The sequence below is a fragment of the Oncorhynchus keta genome, chromosome 14, assembly GCF_023373465.1.
Source record: "Oncorhynchus keta strain PuntledgeMale-10-30-2019 chromosome 14, Oket_V2, whole genome shotgun sequence".
Taxonomy (NCBI): domain Eukaryota; kingdom Metazoa; phylum Chordata; class Actinopteri; order Salmoniformes; family Salmonidae; genus Oncorhynchus; species Oncorhynchus keta.
Window position 1 is genome coordinate 70,148,227 of NC_068434.1, and position 22,937 is coordinate 70,171,163.

A 22,937-nucleotide genomic window follows, 5' to 3' on the forward strand; every position below is an offset into this window, starting at 1 on the left:
AAATAAACAATTTAAGTGCAATTATATTCTCTCTGAAAATATCTTATTATAATGATTAATGAAGGTGTTATTCTTGTTGATATTCACTAGGGTTAATGATAGAAGTTTGGAATTTATGTTTGTGTATAAAGTATTTGACAACAAGAATACAATAAAAAAACTATAATTTCAGTGGTTGTGTTATCATTGCAATAGTAACATATTATATCTTTCATGTCAAAAATATAGGCAGTGTTCATAATGGTAAATAAGTACTTTGCAAGGTTTTCCCAAAATTCTGACACAAATTTACATTCAAAGAACAAGTGAGACAGATTCTCACCTTTTTCACAGAAAACGCAGATATCATCAATAGCCACAAATTTGGACATCATAGAATTACATGAATATATCTTGTGTATAATGTTGAAGTGCACTTCCTTAACTTTGTTTGGTATACAGTATTTGTAAGGCCTTAACCAGGCATTTTTCCAGACAATGTCAGGAATCAGCATGTTCCAAAAAAGCTTTCCTCTCGGTGTAAGTTAGTTTTGTGAATGAAGAATTTGTCTTATATATTTATTACAACAAGGTCTCTCAAGTAAGCCCACGTCTTCCAATCTGAGTTCTGGATAAACGTTGTGATCATTCCCAAAATTAAGATGAGTTTTCACAAGTGTAGTTAGACCACTGGGAACGGCTTTGATCACAGAAATAAACTCTCTGAAAGGTATTGGAAACTCTTTCAATGTTATAAATCGTTTATATGTGAGAATATTACCCTTGTGGTCGAAAATATCAAGAACAAAGTCAATATTCCTCTCATGCCAGCTGGGGTAGAACAATGACTTATTCCTTACAGTTATGTCTGAATTATTCCACAAAAGAGCTTTATGAGGAGAAAAATTGTGCAGGAAACATATTTTCCAGGCCATTAAAGCTTGTTGGTGAAACCTAGCCAATTTAGCAGGTAATCTTTTCAGGAATATAATTACATTTCAGTAAAAAAATTGAAGACCTCCCAATTTATTAAACACATTATTTGGAATGAAAAACCACATTGAATCAGTATTGATCAAACATTTTTTCAACCAGTTTAACTTGAAAGTGTTATTTATGTCAACAAAATCCAACACTTCTAGAGCACCTTCAGCTCTTTTGTTAGAAAGGACAGATTTTTTTAGTTTGTGAGACTTATTTTTCCAGATGAAGTCAAGAAAGGTCTTATTGATCTCTTTACAAGTAGCTGGATTTACACACAACGATAATGAGGGGTACACAAAACTACCTTGGACAGAAGTATTCTCCCAAGTATAGAAAGATCTCTTTGTAGCCAATTATTAAATATATTTTTAATTCTCTTAATTTTAGGAGAGAAATTCAAATGTTGTCTGAGTAAGTGTTTTTTTGACAGATGTATTCCTAAATATTTAACACAGTCCTTTACAGGAATGTTTTCTATTTCATTATCATCAGAGTCAAATAAACATAAGATTTCACATTTAGAAACATTCAGCATTAATCCTGATGCAATAGAAAATGCAGTTACAGCATTAAGGGCATGTGCGACCTGGTCTTTGTCTCTTAAGAAACGAGTAGTATCATCAGCCAGTTAGGAAATGTTGATTTCTTTGTTAAAAAAGGTTAAGCCATACAAATTTGCATTATTCAGAATATCTAGAGATAGAAGTTCCACAACCAAAATGAATACAAATGGCGAAATTGGGCCTCACTTATGTTGATACTAAATATTTTGGAAGAATTAAGGTTTAGTAGCACATAACTATTTATATATTTGTAAAACATGCGAATTACTTTAATAAAATGTTCACCAAATCCAAAAAGTTTAAGAGACCTAAAGATAAATTAATGTTCAATTGTGTCAAAGGCTTTACAGAAGTCCAGAAATAGGACAACCGCATCTGAGTCTATTGCATCTGAATAATCTATAAGGTCTATAAGGTCCAAGACTAAACGAATGTTAGAGGTTATGTGACGGCCCTTCATAAATCCTGTTGAGTCTCATTTATAAACACCCGGAAGCAGGTGTGTAATCATTAGCAAAACAGTTGCGTTTTGCAACGAAAACGAGAGTTTATATTAGACAAATTCATGAAGGTCCCTCCCCGTTTCGTTATGTTTGCTTCCAGAAACGGGCATGCATGTACATGTATTTACCTGGAGTGTCTGAGGGTGGCGCTGTTAGTAATTACTACGTGATCATCTGTACTTGCACTTGACACATGAAATCAGATTTGATTTATTTATTTAAAAAAATGTAACTAGGCAAGTCAGTTAAGAACAAATACATATTTACAATGACGGCAATGACGGCCTACAGTGAGTTGTTCGGGGGCAGAATGACAGGGATGACAGGGGGAATGACAGGGGGCAGAATGACAGATTTTTACCTTGTCAGCTAAGGGATTCGATCCAGCAACCTTTTGGTTACTAGTCCAACGGTCTTGGTTACCTGCAGCCCCAGATGAACATAGTTATTTTACCCACCTCAGTGTGCTAATATATTACATGTTGTCAGTAGTTAAAAAGTAATACAAAGAAAAGCTCAACATTACAAAACATGGAACAAATGACACCACCAACTACTCTGAACCTAGAGGAAAATCTAGCCGAAAATTGGGAGTGTGGATCCATAAATTAAACCTTTATATCCCAGCTATATCATCTATCATCATATATCATCAGCTGTCAGAGCAGCTTACCGATCACTGTACTGTACACGGCCAATCTGTAAATAGCACACACAACTACCTCATCCCCATATTGTTACTTATCCTCTTGCTCTTTTGCACCCCAGTATCTCTACTTGCACATCTATCACTCCAGTGTTAATGCTAAATTGTAATTCTTTCACCTCCATGGCCTATTTATTGCCTTACCTCCCTACTCTTCTACATTTGCACACACTGTACATCGATTTTTCTATTGTGTTATTGACTGTATGTTTGTTTATGTGTAACTCTGTGTTGTTGTTATTGTCGCACTGCTTTGTTTTATCTTGGCCAGGTCGCAGTTGAAAATGTCAACTTGTTCTCAACTGGCCTACCTGGTTAAATAAATGTGAAATAAAAATAAAGAAAATAAAAGCTAGTGGCATCTCAGAGAAATCCGAAAAAGTGAAGTGTGCCACATTCCTGCACATAGCCGGAATACGTTTGATTTTGACGATGATGTAGATGACTTGGATGTATTAAAGTAGCTTTTCCCCGAACGTACTGTGAGACAAATCGGATGTACCCGAGGCATATCTTGTAATGTATTGTCCGTGAGATACTTGAAAACGCTGAAAGTGTGTGCCGATTCCGTGCAAAAATCCAACTGCAAGGTAGTGACGTATTCTGGCCACCAGCTAGAGCCAAAAGGCAAGAAACTCCAATGTCAATACAAGAACAGTGTTCGAACTGGAATTTCAAGTGACATAAGATGCACCTGCAATACTTGGAAGATCAGTTTGTCTGCAAATGGGCTTAATAAAGAGTATATTCAAACTTGAACAAAGGACAGAGACTGACATTTGGAGTTTATATGAACATTTATTCACAGGACTTGGATGTGTTGCAGGAGTTCATCACATGCAAAAATACCCAGAAGTCACACCAGTGGTTCCCTCACCCAGAAAAGTGCATGTAGCACAAAAAAAACTTGAAAAGGAACTGAACTGCATGGAAAACATGGATGGCAAACTGAGCCTACTGAATGGGTAAACAGCTTGGTGACAATCGTGAAGCCAAACAAAATATGGGTATGCATTGACCCACAGGATCTCAACAAAGCCATCAAGAGAGAACATTTTTATTTTTACCTTTATTTAACCAGGCAAGTCAGTTAAGAACAAATTCTTATTTTCAATGACGGCCTAGGAACAGGGGCAGAATGACAGATTTGTACATTGTCAGCTCTGGGGTTTTGAACTTGCAACCTTCCGGTTACTAGTCCAACGCTCTAACCGCTAGGCTACCCTGCCGCCCCGAAGGTGGCGCTGTTAGTAATTACTACGTGATCATCTGTACCTGCACTTAACCCAAGCTGAGAGAGCAGTTCAGACTGTGAAGAACCTGTTGAAACAAGCACTAGACAGCAACAGAGATGCGTACATAGCTCTCTTTGAGTACAGAAACACACCCCTGGATGGAGTAGGTTTCTCACTTGCATAACAACTAATGGAAAGGCTGAAGACAAAGATTCCGACATCGAAGAGATTTTTAAAGCCAGAACTATCTTGTGAGAGAAAGAGAACTGCAGGTTTTCAGTGAATTTATGTTAAATGCTCTAAACCTAGCTAAATGCTCACGATAGCTATATCAACGGAGTTATTAGCAAAACAAGTTTAGACAGCTGCCATCTCCTATCCCTAGCTAGCGAAATAAATTGGTCTAGCTTCAGCTTCTGCTCTGGTACCTTGCTCTTTGCAATCACGGGGACCTACATTTGTCAATAAAGATACATCCACGGGTTTCTTATTTCTAGCACATTGCAGAGCTGGAGATCCAGGGAGAGAGATTAAAAAATAAAATTCTCTGTGACATGAGAGATCAAATTAAGATATTATACCTGTAGTTGAAATAATTTAAGTTATGCTGACCTCTGACCTGTCCACAACATTATTTACACTAAAAAAAATGATTCTAAGGGTTATTTGGCTTGTAACCACAGTGGATCCCTTTTTGGTGCTATGTAGAACCTTTTTTTAAATTTTATTATTTTTTCATTTTCCAATTCAGAACATTCAAAACAAAAGTGAAAAGATATTAGACAACGAGAGGACAAAGTGACAGTAACAGACGAGCGTAACAAAAAAATAATGATAATTATAATTATATATACAAACATACAATAAGAAAAAAATAATAACGAGACATTGGATCACCTGCCGTAGGCTACATATTATACATTACGTGTGAAACATTATGTAAGAATTATATATAGATTCAATCAATGCGATGTGTTTTTGAAGGTTCTATAAACAACAATGGTTCGAAATAGCACAAAAAAGGGTTCCACTATGGCAACAACCCTTTTTGGAGCTATAAAGAACCTTTATGGTTCTTTATGGAGAATGGTTCTATAAATCCTTCCTCAATCTCAATCTCTTTGTAGATACTTTTGAAGACTCATACACGTTTGTTTTTAATTCTGGTTAGCCATATTATATCGTATAAATGCCATAACTGTTATTATTGTGTTAATTTATAAGTTGAATCAGGTGTGCTCGCTCTGGAACTGCTGTTCTCAATTGACAGAAGGCCATACGCGAGTCTTTCACAAGACACGGTCACATACTATATAGTGGCATAACACAACACATTAGATAAACTGGAATGACACAGTCAGGTTTGCACAAAAAGAGCTGTGAGGAAACCACACCTCAAAATATTCAAATGAGCCGCAGCCCAGCGACAATCTATTTATCACTAAAAGAGCAAAGAACCCCTTTGTGAACTGAAAGAACCATTGAAAAGCTAAAATGGTTCTTGGAGTTGTGGTTCAACATAGAACCATCACCCTTCCCAAATAACCCTTGAGGAACACTCTTTTCTTAGTGTGCAAGTGAATCTATAGTCCACAAGATGCTGCAGGCTACCTGGAGAAACACAACAATTATTGACAAATGTTATACCCGTGGCATACCAGGTATAATAATTTTAAAAAATGTAATCTGCTGTTGTGCCCTTGGGCACCTGCTCACCATCCAGGGGTGCTGCACAGTGGCTGACCATGTGCCTCTCAACATGAGCCAAGCAAATATTATGGCGATTTTACAGGTAGGTGGATCTAGCATTCTAACACTTTGGTTTGGTGTGTGGATTTAATGGTATGAAATGAAGGACAATTACAGCCATGTATAAAGTTTGGCTCAGGTAAATGCAGTTGATACTGTTAAATGTTAAACTCTGATCAATTCCAACACACCAGGGGAACTTTATGAAGCAACCATGCTGTTAAGAAGCCTCAGTCCGCTACATATGATAGTATCTTCACTCTTTTTCTATTTTACTGATGGCTGCCACACCCTGAGGCTCACTAACCAGACCATCTGTAGCTGTGACCACTTCTCCTTTTTTACCCTCATGGTGAGATGATCCTACTTTTCATATTACTTTCCAGATTATATCTTAGTGTTTGCCACTTCCTTTCCTGACATCTATTTATGGGCAACATTTGCATATTTCCAGACTCAAAAAGTCAGCTCGTTACCATAGTGCCATGCTGCCCATGAGAGGAATAGTCAATGCATTGAGGTTGTGTTCCAATATCCATACCCGCTTCTTGTTTAGTACGCACAGCCAAAACAATATACAAATGGTATGCAGATAGCCTTAGGGTACTCAAAATGTTATGTGCAGCATGATGTCACTGCTCCCACAGATCCCTGATGTGAAGCTGAGTGAGGTCCATGCCAGGACGCTGAGTGTGCTCACCTGTGTGGGCGGTGCCATCTCTGTGTTCTTCTGCACCATCACCTTACTGACACACTGTCTTCAACATTCGTGTGACACCTATCAAGCAAACACACACGTTTTAAATACTTCAATTGAACCCACAAATGACATTACAGTCAAGAAGGATTCAAACATCTAATAGGTCATAGATACAGTATATGGACACTTATGGGTACAGAAAGCACATTCTTCTCCATACAGCCCCGTTGCCCATGACAGCTGACACAGAGTAGTACCTCGCTAGCTGCTTTGTCCTACGCAGGTCTGCAATCTGAAGTCCACATACTGTCAGCCTATGTACATGGCAAAGGCTCCCAAAAACAGCACTACAAGTCAAAAGAGCAACTGTATACAAGAAAACATCAAACCAGCCTCCTCTGACAAGAGTGTTTGTGAATAAGCACTAATGGTGGTACTGTCTGTCTCACCTCACTAGCTAGCAGGTCAATGAGGTGGTCATGTCTAGCTATGTATAAATCCTTGTATGAACGGTAACCAACCACACACACAATCTTTCTCTCTTTCAGACGGAAATCTACTGATCATGCCATGCTGGTTCATCTCCAGTTGGTGGCATCTCTGTTGTTACTCAACCTGCTGCTCTTGACCAGTGTGGGTTTGGCCTTTGTGGGCCCTGCATCTATGGCCCCTGGCCTGTGTCCTGCTGTGGCCGCCCTGCTGCACTACTCACTGCTCTGCTGCTTCACCTGGATGGGCCTGGAGGCTCTGCATCTGTACAGGCTGCTGGTCCTGGTCTACAACATCTACATGAGACACTACCTGCTGAAGCTGAGCCTGCTGGGCTGGGGTGAGAACAGCACTGTCAAAACAGATACCACAGTTAAACAGTCAACAACAGTTAACATGTACAGACCAGCAGTAAACTGACAATCAAAAGTCTCAAATCTGTCTCCTCTCAGATGTTCCTGCTTTGGTTGTATCCATAGTCACCGCTGTCAGTACAGATTTCTATGGGCTGAATAACAGAATGTGAGTTTATTAACAAAACACATCATATTGGTGCATTGCATACCAGCCCTTAGAATGACTTTCTCCCTGATACACAGGTGCTGGATCAAAGACTCTGGTGTGCAGTACGGCTCTGTTGTGGCTTACCTGATAGTGTCCTGCTCTTCAATAGCACCATCTTCGCCATCGTCATCACAAAGATGCTCAAGCTGCGCTCTGTCACGTCGCCGCAGGGGAAGAGGCAGAGCCGCAACATCACCTGCAGCGTTCTTGGGTTGACCTGCATCCTGGGGGGTGGGCTTCTTCTCCATGGGCTACACCAACTATGTCATCCTCTACATCTTTACCATCCTCAACTCACTGCAGGGTAAACTCTCATCCTTATCGGAGGGAGCCAACGACATACTTTATTTTCTATCTTTCCATAAGAGTGAGAAAACAAGCAAGTAACATAGGGGTGAAAGATATCCCGTCCACACAATCGAACATCGCAATTTCAATTTCTAACTCTGCAGATAGCAATAATGTACTGCTGAGCTCCACAGACAAGTTTGGCTGTTCTACACAGTATATTTCTTTCTGAACATTCAGCAATGTTGCGTTCTCCGGATACACCTCTGCTCTGCTAGTTTATGACACTGCTTCCTGTTTTCCACAGGGTTCTTCCTGTTCCTATGGCTCTGCGTTAAGAGACTGCGGGGGGCAGAGCAGAGTTCCATGACAACTGGACAGAGCTCAAGCACCCACATTCTCTCCGTTGGAAGTGAGGTCTGGCCCTCTTCTGGAAGAACAAGGCAGTCAGTGCAAGAGGGAGCAATTGCTGACAATACAGCTAAGTTCTGACCAAAAGCTGACTTTAGTTTGTGATGCTTTAGCTCACTGAGATGAAAGGAAATCTACAAATAGAAATGAAGTACCGTGAAGGAATTGTTTTGCTTCGGTCCCATACAGTACATCACATACTTAAATAAATGTTAAAGCAGATAATCCTTAAGAAAGAACGTGTTGTACTCCTATCGTTTAATTTCTTCCTGTTAAAATGAGATTGGCTGTTTTATATGCCACCTTTCACCTAAAGCCTTCTATTATTATTATTCTGGGATGGAAAGGGGAGTTGGAACTGTTCTCAGAGATGAAACTAAAGTGAATTGTAATGATTGTAAACTAATTCTGTAATAAATATACATATACAGTACCAGTCAAAAGTTGACACTGTCATAACGTTGGGCCTGGGGGATGGGTTTATGACGGTCATAAATACCTCTTCCCCCTTTATCCTCTCTCTAACCTACTGAGGTTACATTAAAAAAAACTTGGTTAACATAAAGATTCTGGGAACATCAGAAGGTGGGGGGAAATTAACTATATTCTGGTAATCCGAACAATTGAACATATGCGGTGGTACTTAATGAATATGATGTCAGTTCGGTTGTCATCTGAGACATTCTCATCAATGATAAGATGACAAACTCTACAGTGGAAAGTCTACACATCAGAGTTATCGGATTCACATGGAATTGTTGTATAATTTAAATATGAAATTATTTGTGATGGGATGAAATGTGATTTTAGCTTTTAAAATGTGAGATGTGGGTTTTCATAAGATATTGCTGCTCACTCAGTGAAGGGACATGGGCTATAAAACTTTTCAAACACGACCTCTTCTCCCTTCCTATATAAAGCCTTGACGACAACAGAACTTCCTGTTCCGGTGAGGTAGGATGGATGGTCCTATGTCAGAATGGTTCAGATAATAACTACAGAACGAAGCCAACATCAGCATGAGCAACCAAATTGCGAATGGTATGAACTTTGAACTCTTATTCACGACAGAAGTGATACCTCCTAGCCGTTGAGTTAGCGACCGCAGCTGCAAACGCAGGTTAGGAAGGAACAGACAAAGTATCCCGTCTACCACACAACAACGTTACTACAACGTATCCAATTGACCACCAGAGACATTCTTCAAAGGACTCGGTTGGGCAACACGGCCTTCCATCTACAACCAACCTACTGAAGCGCAGCTCAGAGTAAATATTTATTGCATTTTCCTTTTCCAAATGGGTGGTAATTTAGAATGCATAAGATACTGTATTTACGATAGCACAGCTTCACCTTTGTTCCTGTCTTCCCGCTCTTTCACTCAACCCAGCCCCTTTTCCTTTGTGTAACAAGCTGTCATATCTGTTCCGCCCGCTAGGGACGTTTTCCTTTATGACGTCATTTGTAATCAAGTTATGATTTAATTATGTGCATTTGTGATTCTGTGCGATTAGTTTGGTATTTAGTAAATAAATAATTAAACCCAAATTTTGTATTGCTGTTTCAAATTGTTAGCCAGGGTTCTTTCAGATAACCAAGAATTTACAACTTTCAGATGAGACTGAATTGAGGTGACGATTGATATCGACTGCTATGGATGTAAAATATTACTAGGTCTTTAAGAGTTTATTCGGAAGATAACAGCTCTATAAATATTATTTCGTGGTGCCTGACTCTCTAGTTAATTACATTTACACGATTAGCTCAATCAGGTAATAGTAATTACGGAGAAATTATTTTATAGAATAGCATGTCATATCACTTCATCCGGCATAGCCAGACACGACAACACCTACTTTATTTTTTACTATTTTCTACATTGTAGAATAATAGTGAAGACATCAAATCTATGAAATAACCCATAGAATAATTTAGTACCCCAAATAGTTCAAATATATATATATATATAATATTTTACATTTGAGATTCTTCAAAGTAGCCACCGTTTGCCTTGATGACAGATTTGCACTCTTGGCATTCTCTCAACCAGCTTCATGAGGTGGTCACTTGGAACGCATTTACATTAAACTGGTGTCTCTTGTTAAAAGTTAATTTGTGTAATTTCTTTCCTTCAAAATACATTTGAGCCAATCAGCTATGTTGTGACAAGGTCGGGGTGGTATACAGAAGATAGACCTATTTGGTAAAAGACCAAGCTCATATTATGGGGTCAAATTGCTGCAAAGAAAACACTACTAAAGGACACCAATAATAAGAAGAGAATTGCTTGGGCCAACACATAGGAGGAATAGACATTAGACCGGTTGAAATCTGTCCTTTGGTCTGATGAGTCCAAATTTGAGATTTTTGGTTCCAACTGCCGTGTCTTTGTGAGCTGCAGAGCAGGTGAACGGATGATCTCTTCATGTGTCGTTCCCACAGTGAAGCGTGGAGGAAGCGGTGTGATGGTGCTTTGCTGGTGACACTGTCAGTGATTTATTTAGAATTCAAGGCACACAACCAGCATGGCTACCACAGCATTCTGCAGCAATACGCCATCCCATCTGGTTTGCGCTTAGTGGGACTATCATTTGTTTTTCAACAGGACAACATAACAACACACCTCCAAGCTGTGTTAGGGCTATTTGACCAAGAAGGAGAGTGATGGAGTGCTGCATCAGATCACCTAGCCTCCACAATCACCTGACCTCAACCCAATTGAGATGGTTTGGGATGAGTTGGACCGCAGAGTGAAGAAAAAGCAGCCAACAAGTGCACAGCATATGTGGGAACTCCTTCAAGACTGTTGGAAAAATATTCCAGGTGAAGCTGGTTATGAGAATGCCAAGAGTGTGCAAAGCTGTCAAAGGGTGGCTACTTCGAAGAATCTCAAATATATTTGGATTTGTTTGACACTTTTTTGGTTACTACATGATTCCATATGTGTTATTTCATAGTTTTGAAGTCTTCACTATTATTCTACAATGTAGAATATAGTAAAAATACAGAAAAACCCTTGAATTAGTAGGTATAGCCAAACTTTTGACTGGTACTGTATAATAATAAACAAACTATGTTATACTCCTAACTCAAATATGTCACTTTGTTCTAGAGTACAATGAGTTAATGGTACACGAGGACTTACTATACTCCTGAACTAAAAACTCCACAACTTAATGACATGGTACAGGTTTATTTTCATAAAAAAGTTACAAAAGTATTTACATCACTAAACCCCCTCCTGAGTGCATTCACCCACCATCTCCCTCCTTTTAGAGAGAGGTGTTTGAGTTAGAGTCTGAATGCATGGTGATGAGATAGGTGGTCAACTTCTGAACATTACAGTATCGTCCTGTTGGCTTACTGAAACATCCCCTAACCAAGAACCTCTTCCCTCATAGTCACCTCCTGTTCCTGTACCACGCACCCCTGGAACAACCCAGTGGTTCGGTCCACTGTCTGCACTGGACTGCTCTCTTGCCCAGAGTACCTTCTTAAGCACTCCAGCTCCTCCCTCTCCCTTAGCACCCTTTCCTTCTCCATCTGCAACTCCACTCGCTCTCTCTGCAGGTCTTCCTTCTCCCTCTGCAGGGAGCGGGCCTCCTGCTCCTGGCTTCTCCTCAGGGTCTCCAGGTCCAGCTTCTCTGCAGATGCCTCTCTGGTGTTGGCCTGACGTAATGTCTCCAGGAGCTCCCTCTGCTGCTCCAGTGCCCGTGCCTCCTGCTGCTGAGCCCTCCTCAAGGCCTCCGTCAGCTCACGCTCCCGCTCCAACACACGCACCTCCCCTTCACATGCTCCCATCACATCAAATGCATCTACAGAGTGAAAGAAAGAGAGCGGAGACAGGAAAGACAGCATGAAATCAAGAGCTCAGGTTCTCCAACTTACGTATTTTCATAAATGAACACACGTATGAGCATCAGTTCTTCAAATACAGAATTTTGGGATCAATTTGAGCAACACCGATACGCACACATATTTTCATTAGACATACCTGGACATTTCCCTGTGCTTTGTTTCAGTGCTATCCCTCCAATTCTCCTTGACAGGTTGGTGTGTTTTGGGCCTGGGTCGCCATCTCTACGCAATGTTTTCTGGACATCGCTGGTCTTCTGTTTCTTGATGTGGCCCTCCAGGCGAGCAAAGGCCTCTGGATGTCTCTTGGAGAGGTGGCGCAGCAGGTTGCTGGTGCTGCTCTGGTGCTGGATCTTCTCATTGCAGATCAGACAAAGCGTGCGGTTCTGCTCCCCCAACCGCTCGTAGTGCGTCCACACGGAGCTCCACTTCCGGCCAGATGGTGTGGCCCCTGCACTGACCTGGCTCACAATCACAGCCCCGGTGTCTCTGACCACAGCTTGATCCTCTGCTGCCTTCAGGATGCCGTTGATGGCACTTGTGATGTCAGCGTCACTCACCGAGGCTGCCTGCTCTGGGGGCTGCTCCTCTAGTGCTACCTCCACTGAGACAAGTGTACCAGCAAAAAAATGTTTTTATAAAAAAAAAAAAAAAGTTATTCCACTGAGGACTGCCTGACTCAACCATTCACCTAAAATGTGTTGCTAACTTATCTTACAGCTACACTACATGGCCAAAGGTATGTGGATTCATGGCCTTCAAATGAGTGGATTCAGCTATTTGCTGATGGGTATATACAATTGAGCACACAGCCATGCAATCTCCAAAGACAAACATTGACAGTAGAATGACCTTACTGAAGAGCTCATTGACTTGCAATGGGACACCGTCATAAGATGCCACCTTTCCAACAAGTCACCTAGTCAAATTTCTGCCCTGCTAGAGCTGTAAGTGCCGTTATTGTGAAGTGGAAACATTTAGGTGAAACAACAGCTCAGCCACACAAGCTCACAGAACAGGACCGCCAAGTGCTGAAGCACGTAGCTCATAAAAATCATCTGTCCTCAGTTGCAACACTCACTACAGAGTTCCAAACTGCCTCTGGAAGCAACGTCAGTACAAGAACTGTTCGTCATGCTCACCATCATCAAAACTCTGGACCAGTGGAAACACTTTCTCTGGCGTGATGAACCATACTTAACCATCTGGCAGTCCGACGGACTAACATTGGTTTGGCAGATGCCAGGAGAACGCTACCTGCCACAATGCATCGTGCAAACTGTACAATATGGTGGAAAATAAATAATGGTCTGGGGCGTTTTTTTTAATGGGGTGGGCTAGGCCCCTTCGTTCCAGTGAAGGGAAATCTTAACGCAACAGCATACAATGACAATCTAGACGATTCTGTGCTTCCAACTTTGTGGCAACAGTTTGGGTAAGACCCTTTCCTGTTTCAGCATGACAATTCCCCTGTGCACAAAACGAGGTCCATACAGAAATGGTTTGTTGAGATCAGTGTGGAAGAACTTAACTGGCCTGCACAGAGCCCTGACCTCAATCCCATTGAATTGAAACACCAACTGCGAGCAAAGCCTAGTCGTCCAACATCAGTGCCCGACCTCACTAATGCTTGTGGCTGAATGGAAGCAAGTTCCCGCAGCAATGTTCCAACATCTAGTGGAAAGCCTTCCCAGTAGAGTGGAGGCTGTTGTGGCATCAAAGGGGGGGACCAACTACATATTAATGCCCATGATTTCCGAAGAAATGTTCGACAAGTAGGTGTCCGTATACTTTTGGTCATGTCGTGTATTTTACATATGGTGCCTTCAGAAAGTTCATACCCATTGACTTTTTCAAAATGTTGTTGAGTTAGTAAATTTAGATTTGTTTGGTCACTGGCCTAGAGACAATACCCCATAAGGTCAAAGTGGAATTACATTTTTACAAATGTTTACAAATTTAAAAAATGAATAGCTGAAATGTATTGAGTCAATAAGTATTCAACCCCTCTGTAATGGCAAGCCTAAATTAGTTGATGAATGAAAATGTGCTGAACAAGTCACATAAAGTTGAAATAATAGTGTTTAGATCGTCATTATGGAGGAATCCATTTCCAACCCTTGTTCCATAAAACTAGAACTGATGCGCATCAATAAATAATGGTAACAAAGCACAGGAAAACAACTTTAGGCTCTGTAAGAGCACATTAGATAAACTGCATTCTAATGTCGACTTTGTTTCTGGAAAACCATATCAAAAGCGAAGGGTTTTATGCATGCTCAGTTCTTGGGTCTCGAGCACTGCGCAAGTGGACATTCGAAATGGAAATAATGTAACTCCCTCGCGTGCTATGGGGGGAAGTTCACAATGATTTAATAAATAGCGTATTGCTCCGTTTGTTGTTGTAGCCTTGTGTTATGCAATTCTTAATGGCCATGTTCATTTAAAAAGGAAGTTATCAGTTGTGATCATTGTCACAGCTCTATCACGAATGTATCATTCTCCACATTTCATTGTGGACTTTTCCCTGAAATTAGATGTTGGCCTTTCAGGGGCTATAAACTACCTGCAACTAGCTCAGCAAACCATGGAAAAGTTTAATTGCAATCATAAACGCAGATTTTTCAGTAGCCTATGCCGATTGAAATAAATCAATCTCGCAAATAGGCCATTTATAACAGTTTGTAGCCTTAACATCTGGCACATAAGGCACAATTGCCAGAAAAATTATCCTGTCAGATTTATCTATAGTTACGCACATGCATAACTATAGTGTTTGAGCCCTGAATGCTGATTGGTTGAAAGCCATGGTATATCAGACTGTGTACCATGGGAATGACCCCAATTTTTTGTTTTGTTTACATAGCAATCAGGCTTCTCAGGGGTTTGTGGTATATGGCCAATATACCAGGCTAAGGCCAAAGATCAGCATTTAGCCGTGGTATACTGGCCATATACCACACCTCCTAGGGCCTTATTGTTTAATCATAGCAGTTAAAACAATTTAAATCGACATCCATTGATGGAAAATAATCTGGAGAGATTAATGAAGGCGATTTATGTATGTTCTCTTGCAACATTCTTATACTTGGAAGAATTATTATTTTAATGGAAAACTGTATTTTGGTTCTTAACTCACTTCGTAAAAAAAGTACGTAGATATTCCTTAATTCGCTCGATAAAATTATGGAAAAAGGCTTTCATGGATGAATGTAGCAACTCTGAGGCTGCAAAACAACACTTTAGGGCTAGTTTTCAGACCTTGTGGGCGGGTTTTCAGAGGTCATTGGGTTACATTTACATTTAAGTCATTTAGCAGACGCTCTTATCCAGAGCGACTTACAAATTGGTGCATTCACCTTATGACATCCAGTGGAACAGCCACTTTACACTAGTGCATCTAAATCTTTTGGGGGGGGTGAGAAGGATTACTTATCCTATCCTAGGTATTCCTTAAAGAGGTGGGGTTTCAGGTGTCTCCGGGTTAGACATTTTTACTAGACCTGGCAACACTGCTTGGCTTGTTTAGTTACCCTAAAGTTATAGACATCCTGCCCCAAAAGAGAGAATGTTATCACAAGTCAGTTCGTAAATCAGCATGTTTCTCCGCGATCAATATATTGTAACGATGAGTCAGCTGATTCGGGACACAGACAGCATAGCTGCTAACATTACATTACAAGCTAGCTTGTTTTTGGTAGAAGCATTCAGCAGTGTGTGCAGCATAATATAGCTAGTTGGTAAGTAGCATTCCATTCATTTTATACGAAGTGTGACTGGCTCAGCTATCATACTAGGTCTTCCCATAGACGCCCAGTCATTGAGCTGACGACTATCCATATGGGCTAACACTACCATGGGCTGTGGAAACAGCAATGGAACACACAATGGAAACATTTGACGGAATAGCTAAAACACTGTCTGCATCAAGCGTGGGTTGACGAATGAAAGTTTGATACTCGGATATCAGGTAATGCGAATGTAAAGTATGATAACGTCTTCACATAATATCAAATCATACCATCACAATAGTCTTCACTGTTCATCATCATTGGTTGACTGTTGTCGTCCGCCGCCACAGACCACCGATCTTTTGATGTTGCCGCGCTACTATACTCGTTCAGGTGTTTGCTACGCAAATGCCTTAGCATGTTCGTGGTGTGGCCGCAATGAAGGACGGTCTCCAAACACAGCAGACAAGTCACTTTCTTCTCATCTACGGCTCTGAAAAAAGACCAAACGACACTTCGCTTTCTAGGCGCCATCTTCCCATAAACGTCTCGTCAGTCGTCACTAGTTACCACAGCCTCAATGTCATAACGCTAGCCATTTCTAGAATCTATCTTATTAAAACGTGGTTGTAAACCTAACCCTAAGTAAACTGCCAACCTTATGCATAACCTTAAATTAAGACCACATTTTTATTTTCATGAATCTGTACGATATAGCCCTTTTGACTTTGTGGTTGTGGTAACTAATAGACGTCTCGTCAGCAACACTGAAAAGGTACTTCCGGGTCTCGGAATTTCGGAAACGTTCTAAAGTCACCGAGAGTCGACTGTTGGACCCGATTGTGTATTTGTGCACATGCGCTTGGCTAGCCACGTGTGATCAGGGATTTCTATTGAAAAGCAGTTTGTTTTATCTTCATACTTTGTCTTTTATTTTGGTGTCACATGCTGAAAATTGGGAGCAATAGAGTCACTGCGTATGCAACAAAATGCACAACCGAAATTGCTGACATGTCAGATGTCCCGAAAATCCAGTAATTTTTGAAAATCCTCACTTCTGAGTAAATTAAACACGCCCGGAGGCAGCAATAAGACTGAGATATTTATTAACTTGGGAAGTAACACGAGCACAGTATGTTTTCACAGCCGCTGTCCCCCCCACTGAAAACAAAATCACAGGTATTGTGTGTAAGTAACAGTGATAACACCAAGTAAAACTTAAATGATAACTTAAAAACACAAAATATAAATATTCATTAACAAACTTATAGCTTATTAGACACATTTACACTTCCTGAACACATATTACTTAAATAAAAAGCATACAGTATTTTCTTAGTAAAACGCAAAAGTAAAAAAGAAATAAATACAGTAGTCTTTCCACCATATAGTCAGACACATTCTAGTCACAGGCTTGTACACAGCAGAGGTTGGAGTAGCATTTTAGCAGTGCAGGAGATGCTGATATGGAATATGGGATCAACAAGCAATATAATAAAATATACATCAAATAACTGAAAGTCAAGGGTGGTTGCATGAGTAACTCTGCTGTGATGGCAGTCTGATGATGATACGCATCTTCTTGTAAACTCTACCAGAAGTTGTAAAGTTAGATTTGTTATGAAATTCTCGAGTTAGTAAGTTACTCTTTTAAAAGTAACAGTTTGTGTATAGTACACATGTATAAGAGATAATCCTACATTTAATCCGTGACATGTAAACAACTTCAAACATTTCTTACATCAGCAGAAGTAGTGAGGCACAGTGAGAAACAGTAGTGTGAATACTTAACACTTCCTCCTTCAAGGTGTTCACTGATTAGACAGGAATGTGTGTGGGTAAGGTGAACTAGGGTCGGATTGGCTGGAAAATGTAAAAAAACACACAGGCATGCACACACAAAAACTCTGCTGAGAAGAAGAGTTGACATCAAGTAGAAGGTGTGCCCACCAGTCTGCCTGGCTGTGGCTGCTTGCAGGACAGGATGCTGTGGCTTTGAGTGTGGCCCTTATGCACGGAAGAGGTCACCAGACACAGGGTAGTAGTTGATAGGGGACAGTCTCCTCAGGACAGGCCATAGAGGCGGTCTGAAGATCATTTATATTAGTATGTGTGTATATAAACGAGTACTCAGTTCTTGTTTCTCTGCAGCGCCTCACAGAGGTTTTGGTTGGGATCTGGTTCCTGTGTCATGACCTCCACACTTTCCCACTCTCCGCTGCGGCTTGACCGTTTCACCGCCTCCACCACCGTCTGCACATACAGCCCATCCTCAAACGTCGACGCCATGGCAACTGGCCCCCGCGCCCACGACCGACGCTCTTCCTGTGCCTGGAAAGCATCTTTTAGAGCCTTAACCATGGAACCTAGCCCCCGCAGGTGTGGCAGGGGGACATCCTTGACCTCTTGTCCTGTCCCTTCGCTGTCCCCTAGCAGCAGCTCCTCCCCGTTCCCTCCATTTCGCTGCCCATACAGCTCTGTCCCCCTGGCAATCAGCCTCCCTGCTGACCCAACAACCATCACCTCGTGGACAAAGGCCCCCGGCATGTTGAAGTTCAGAGTCACAGTGCAGCACACTCCTGACCCAGTCCCAGGTCCAGAACCTCCCATCAGCATCTGGAAGAAACAGAAGTCATCACTGGTGACTCGGCGGATCCCGCGGATCGCTCCATTCTGCCGCACGAACGTCCTGAGAAGGCCATGCACCCGTATCGCCCGTGCTCCCATCAGGTGACTCAGCAGGTCCACGAGGGTAGAGCCAACTGTGTGGAGTCCGCCACCCCCCATCAGCTCCTCGCAGGTCCAACCGTATGATTGATCGAGCAGACTGGGGCCATAGACGCGGGCGTCACACACCTGCAGCTCACCCACGTATCCCTCTGCCAGCAGCTGCCGCATTGCTACGAATGCCGGGAGGAAGCGCAGAGCATTACCCACAATGCTCAACAACTGGGGGTAGTACCGCGCCGCAGTCACCATCTTGAACGCGTCCACAGCGGTAGCAGCCTTCTCACATACCACATTCTTACCTATCCCTGAGAGAGAAAGAGAGAGAGATGTTCCTGAAAAGCACCTCTGTGCTTCAACAACCACCATGTGTGTATGTAGGTTGTGGCACTATTTATTAACTGTGTGTGTGTGTCTATGTGCAAATATAACCTCAGCCCTGACCTTAAAGCCCCACCCAACTAAGGGGTTCCACCAATCGACCGACACAGAAGGAGGAAGAACATACTGTCCAGACCCCTCTGCCGCGCACACACACAAAGAGCAAGTCCCTCCCCCAGAGCAGGGAGGGACCTGCCGGTTGTTGGACACACTCTTAGGAAGCAGGAACTAAAGCAGGAAGCTAAGGTCAACGCTCAGGAATTCACCCAGATAAGAGAGTCAATTCACCTCCTCTGACATCATAACCTACTAGTACCTCAAAACTCACGATTCAGTTAAGCTTCTATTGTAAATCATTCAGAATACAGTGAAAGAGTGAGAAAAAGGAAAAGAGAGCCTCAGCCATGGAGAGGGAAAGAGATGGGGGGTGTATGTGAGGTATGAGTCCAGACAGATTAGAAGAGGAATTTAGCCAGTATCAGTGTTCAGAGACTACTGTTTATGTAAGTTTGTGGAAGCATCGCTTCCCTACGGCCTCATCAATTACTTGTGTGCTATGAAAGCACCGTAAGAGTATTTTGTGTTTGCTGAGTGTTGTGTAGGCACTGTGCCAGCGTTTGTGGTGTAAACACTGGGATTGTTACTGTGATTACCAACACTCTCCCACGGGGCAGGAAAGAGCCACAGTCTGCCACACTTCCTGGGTGGGGCTGGACACTATAGAACCCAACTGTGTGTGTGTGTGTGTACAAGCGTGCATGCATTTGTGTTGTCTTACCCAGGGCTTTGACGGCAATCTGCCGTGTGAGTGGGGGTGAGATGTAGATGCAGACCAGGTCAACATCAGGGTGCAATAAGACATCGTCTGATTGGCTGGTGTGAAACGGAATGCCCAGCTCCTGCGCCAGGGATCTTGCCTCCTCCTCGCTTCTCCCCCAGAGCGCACGTACCTCAAACCCTTCCCCCCGCAGCAATGGAACTAGCATCCGTGCAGTACTCCCTGTGCCAAACACACCAACACCAGGCAACATTGCTGCCACTCCTCTTCACTGTATGTCTGGTCTGCACCACACAGACACGCAAGCATCCCAACGTCGTCCTACTCCTACCACTCTTCTCTCACAGTGGTAGTATCTGCCGTATGCTATTGCCTGGCAACAAAGAAAATGTTTTATAATTGTTATTATGTACAATGGAGACTAAACGTTGTTTTACTTTTACATATATTGCACGATTTTGAACATCCACGACTACCTGCTCCTCTGTCCAACTATCTACAGATTGTAAGACCAGATGTGATTTAACCAAGGATTTTTGGTACCCATTACTGCGAGTTACAGGCTTGCCTATAAAACACGTTGCCAGAGGTTTTTCAACTAACCTGGTATTGATTGAGATAGATGGGTCCACCCCAAACTGTTGCATGTCACAATGACACTCATGTCTCGATCAGTGAGAGAAGATTTGAAATAGACAAGATGGCACCGTACACATTGTTGGATTACTTCATGGAGAAAAACATTTATTCATTTTAACAATGGAGAATTTTCGAAATTCAAAACGCACCACCTGCAACTGGACATTTTAGAAGATACGTTTGGCTGAATCGAGAATTAGGAGTGTCGCCAATGCCAGGTTAGTTGAAACTTATTCTCTAAAACAATTTGATATTCATACCCATGGTTCTATGGCTGAAAACCAAGTAGTTCACACTACAGAACAGCAAAGACTGCTACTTACGCATGTGTGACATAAGCAGAACCATAGCACTCAAACTCCCTACAGTTCTCAGCTTTCCCCGTCTGCCTTGTGTGAACTACAACTCCCATGCTGTGTTTTAACATTTGGAAACATCAAATCATTGCTTGTGATATGGCCCTTATCTCTCATCAGCGAGAAAAAAATACTTCAGATAAAGAAGATACCTAATGTAGAAGTTTTGCACAGTTCCATACAGCTATGGGTGCTTCCATTATACCAAACTACATGTCAAGTTATGTTTACACACAGGTGTTCGGGGCATGCTATAGATTGCTAATTTTGTCTTCAGTCTGTTTTCCCTAAACAAGCGCTGTAACATTGAGATATGGCAGTGTGGGAGCAATAACCCTATCAAGGTGTGTATAAATATAACCCCTTATTTTCTGAAAAGTATTTCTTGCCGATTTGAAAAATTAGGTAAATATGCTTCCAAAACCTTACCGAATGCGATGCATGTTAATGTTCAGACCGAGTGACGGGGATCTTATCAAAACTCCCCCCTACAGAAGACGCTTTCGTATAATGTGTAATGGAACTAAGAGTCATGACCTAGGGCTAGGCAGAACCACATCTGGACTGAACAAAAATATAAACGCAACCTGTAAGTGTTGTTTTCATGAGCTGAAATTTAAAAAATCCCAGAAATCTTTCATCCACATTTTGTGTGGATGAAAGATTTCTGGGATTTTTAAAATTTCAGCTCATGAAACCAACACTTACAGGTCTAGCTATTTCTCTCAAATTTTGGGAAAAGCTTACTTCACATTTTGTGCACAAATTTGTTTAAATCCCTGTTAGTGAGGATTTATCCTTTTCCAAGATAATCCATCCACCTGACAGGTGTGGCATATCAAGAAGCCGATTAGACATGATTATTGCACAGGTGCACCTTGTGCTGGGGACAATAAAAAGCCACTAAAAGGTGCGGTAGTCATAGCAATGCCACAAGTTGAGGGAGCATGCAATTGGCATGCTGACTGCAGGAATGTCCACCAGAGCTGTTGCTAGATAATCGAAAGCTAATTTCTCTACCATAAGCCGACTCAAAAGTAATTTTACAGAATTTGGCATTAAGTTCAACCGGCCTCACAACTGCAGAAGACGTGTAAAAGGTGTTGTGTGGGCAAGCGGTTTGCTGATTTCAACGTTGTAAACAGAGTGCCCCATGGTGGGGTTATGGTATGGACAGGTATAGGCTACGGACAACAAACACAATAGCATTTTATCGATAGCAATTTGAATGGACAGAGATACTGTGACAGGATCCTTAGGCCCATTGTCCTGCTCTTCATCTGCCGACATCACCTCATGTTTTAGCTGCTAATGGCAAGGATCTATACACAATACCTGGAAGCTGAAAATGTCCCAATTCTTCCATGGCCTAAATACTAACCAGACATGTCAGTCATTGAGCACATTTGGGATTCTCTGGATCGATGTGTATGACCGCGTGTTCCAGTTCCCGACAATATCAGCAACTTCGCACAGCAATTGAAGAGGAGTGGGACAACATTCCACAGGCCACAATCCCCAGCCTCATCAAATCTATGTGAAGGTGATGTATCTTGCTGCATGAGGGAAATGGTGGTCACACCAAATACTGACTGATTTTCTGATCCACGCCCCTACCTTTTTCTTTAAATTCTGTGACTAACGGATGAATATCTGTATCCCCAGTCAAGTGAAATAGATTGAGTCGTAATTTATTTCAATTGATTGATTTCCTTATATGAACTGTAACTCTGTAAAATCGTTAATTGTTACGTTTATTTTAGTTCAGTATAGATAGGTTAGCTTGTTAGCTAACATTAACTAACCAGTGGCTGGGGAGGCAGAAGCCCAGGGGCCCTGGATAAGGATTTTGAAAATCGATGGGATCTTTATAACCACTATTGTGACTAGGATATGTGGTCAGCTAGGGTACCTACGTTTAGCTCAATGACTTCTGCGCCGCGGATTGTTAGAAGGCGAAGCCGTGTACCTGCTGATGTGACGACGTCCCCGCCTCGGTCAGACTCCCGGTGGTCGTTTAATCTGTGGCAGCAAGACTCACCATCCAGGTCCAATGTTCATGGTAACAGAGCAAGACTCTCAATTTATTCACACTTCTGTATTCTGTCCAACAGTTGACTTTTCGAGGTTCACTTTGGGCATCCGCGTTCGCCCAGCATCCGTCTTTCTTCGCGAAGTTGTCCAGATGAGTCTGCGCAGTGTTGTCGGAGCGACACAATTCCAGTCACGCCCATCTGAGCAACGCCCAGACTGGTTTCGAGGAGGAGGAGGGGGGGGGCAAGCCATCAAGAACCACGCC

The 22,937-nt window shown here is 41.9% G+C and overlaps 3 protein-coding genes across 12 annotated transcripts; 1 reads left to right on the forward strand and 2 right to left on the reverse strand.

Annotated features, from left to right (window-relative positions):
• Nucleotides 1-5,042: 5,042 nt before the first annotated feature.
• Nucleotides 5,043-11,201, forward strand: LOC118393900 (adhesion G protein-coupled receptor G3-like). 9 transcript variants are annotated; one of them, XM_052462298.1, is made up of 6 exons: nucleotides 5,043-5,762; nucleotides 5,914-6,071; nucleotides 6,968-7,248; nucleotides 7,361-7,430; nucleotides 7,522-7,703; nucleotides 8,068-11,201. In XM_052462298.1, the coding sequence occupies exons 3-6, from the start codon at nucleotides 6,990-6,992 to the stop codon at nucleotides 8,250-8,252; spliced, it is 696 nt and encodes a 231-aa protein (XP_052318258.1). In that variant the 5' UTR covers nucleotides 5,043-5,762; nucleotides 5,914-6,071; nucleotides 6,968-6,989; the 3' UTR covers nucleotides 8,253-11,201. The 9 variants fall into 9 exon arrangements, 8 of the variants coding, with proteins under 8 accessions (XP_052318258.1, XP_035642976.1, XP_035642978.1 ...); XM_035787083.2 differs by having other exon boundaries at nucleotides 5,043-6,071; XM_035787085.2 differs by lacking the exon at nucleotides 5,914-6,071.
• Nucleotides 11,202-11,348: 147 nt separating this feature from the next.
• LOC118393903 (uncharacterized) lies at nucleotides 11,349-16,570 on the reverse strand. The gene is made up of 3 exons (XM_035787089.2): nucleotides 16,048-16,570; nucleotides 12,166-12,630; nucleotides 11,349-11,986 (listed from the first exon to the last, which is right to left on the reverse strand). The coding sequence occupies exons 1-3, from the start codon at nucleotides 16,289-16,291 to the stop codon at nucleotides 11,547-11,549; spliced, it is 1,149 nt and encodes a 382-aa protein (XP_035642982.1). The 5' UTR covers nucleotides 16,292-16,570; the 3' UTR covers nucleotides 11,349-11,546.
• Nucleotides 16,571-16,846: 276 nt separating this feature from the next.
• Nucleotides 16,847-22,818, reverse strand: gfod2 (glucose-fructose oxidoreductase domain containing 2). 2 transcript variants are annotated; one of them, XM_035787087.2, is made up of 3 exons: nucleotides 22,608-22,818; nucleotides 19,644-20,016; nucleotides 16,847-18,792 (listed from the first exon to the last, which is right to left on the reverse strand). In XM_035787087.2, exons 2-3 carry the CDS (start codon nucleotides 19,894-19,896, stop codon nucleotides 17,888-17,890), a joined length of 1,158 nt encoding a protein of 385 aa, XP_035642980.1. In that variant the 5' UTR covers nucleotides 19,897-20,016; nucleotides 22,608-22,818; the 3' UTR covers nucleotides 16,847-17,887. The 2 variants fall into 2 exon arrangements, with proteins under 2 accessions (XP_035642980.1, XP_035642981.1); XM_035787088.2 differs by having other exon boundaries at nucleotides 22,555-22,818.
• Nucleotides 22,819-22,937: the final 119 nt, after the last annotated feature.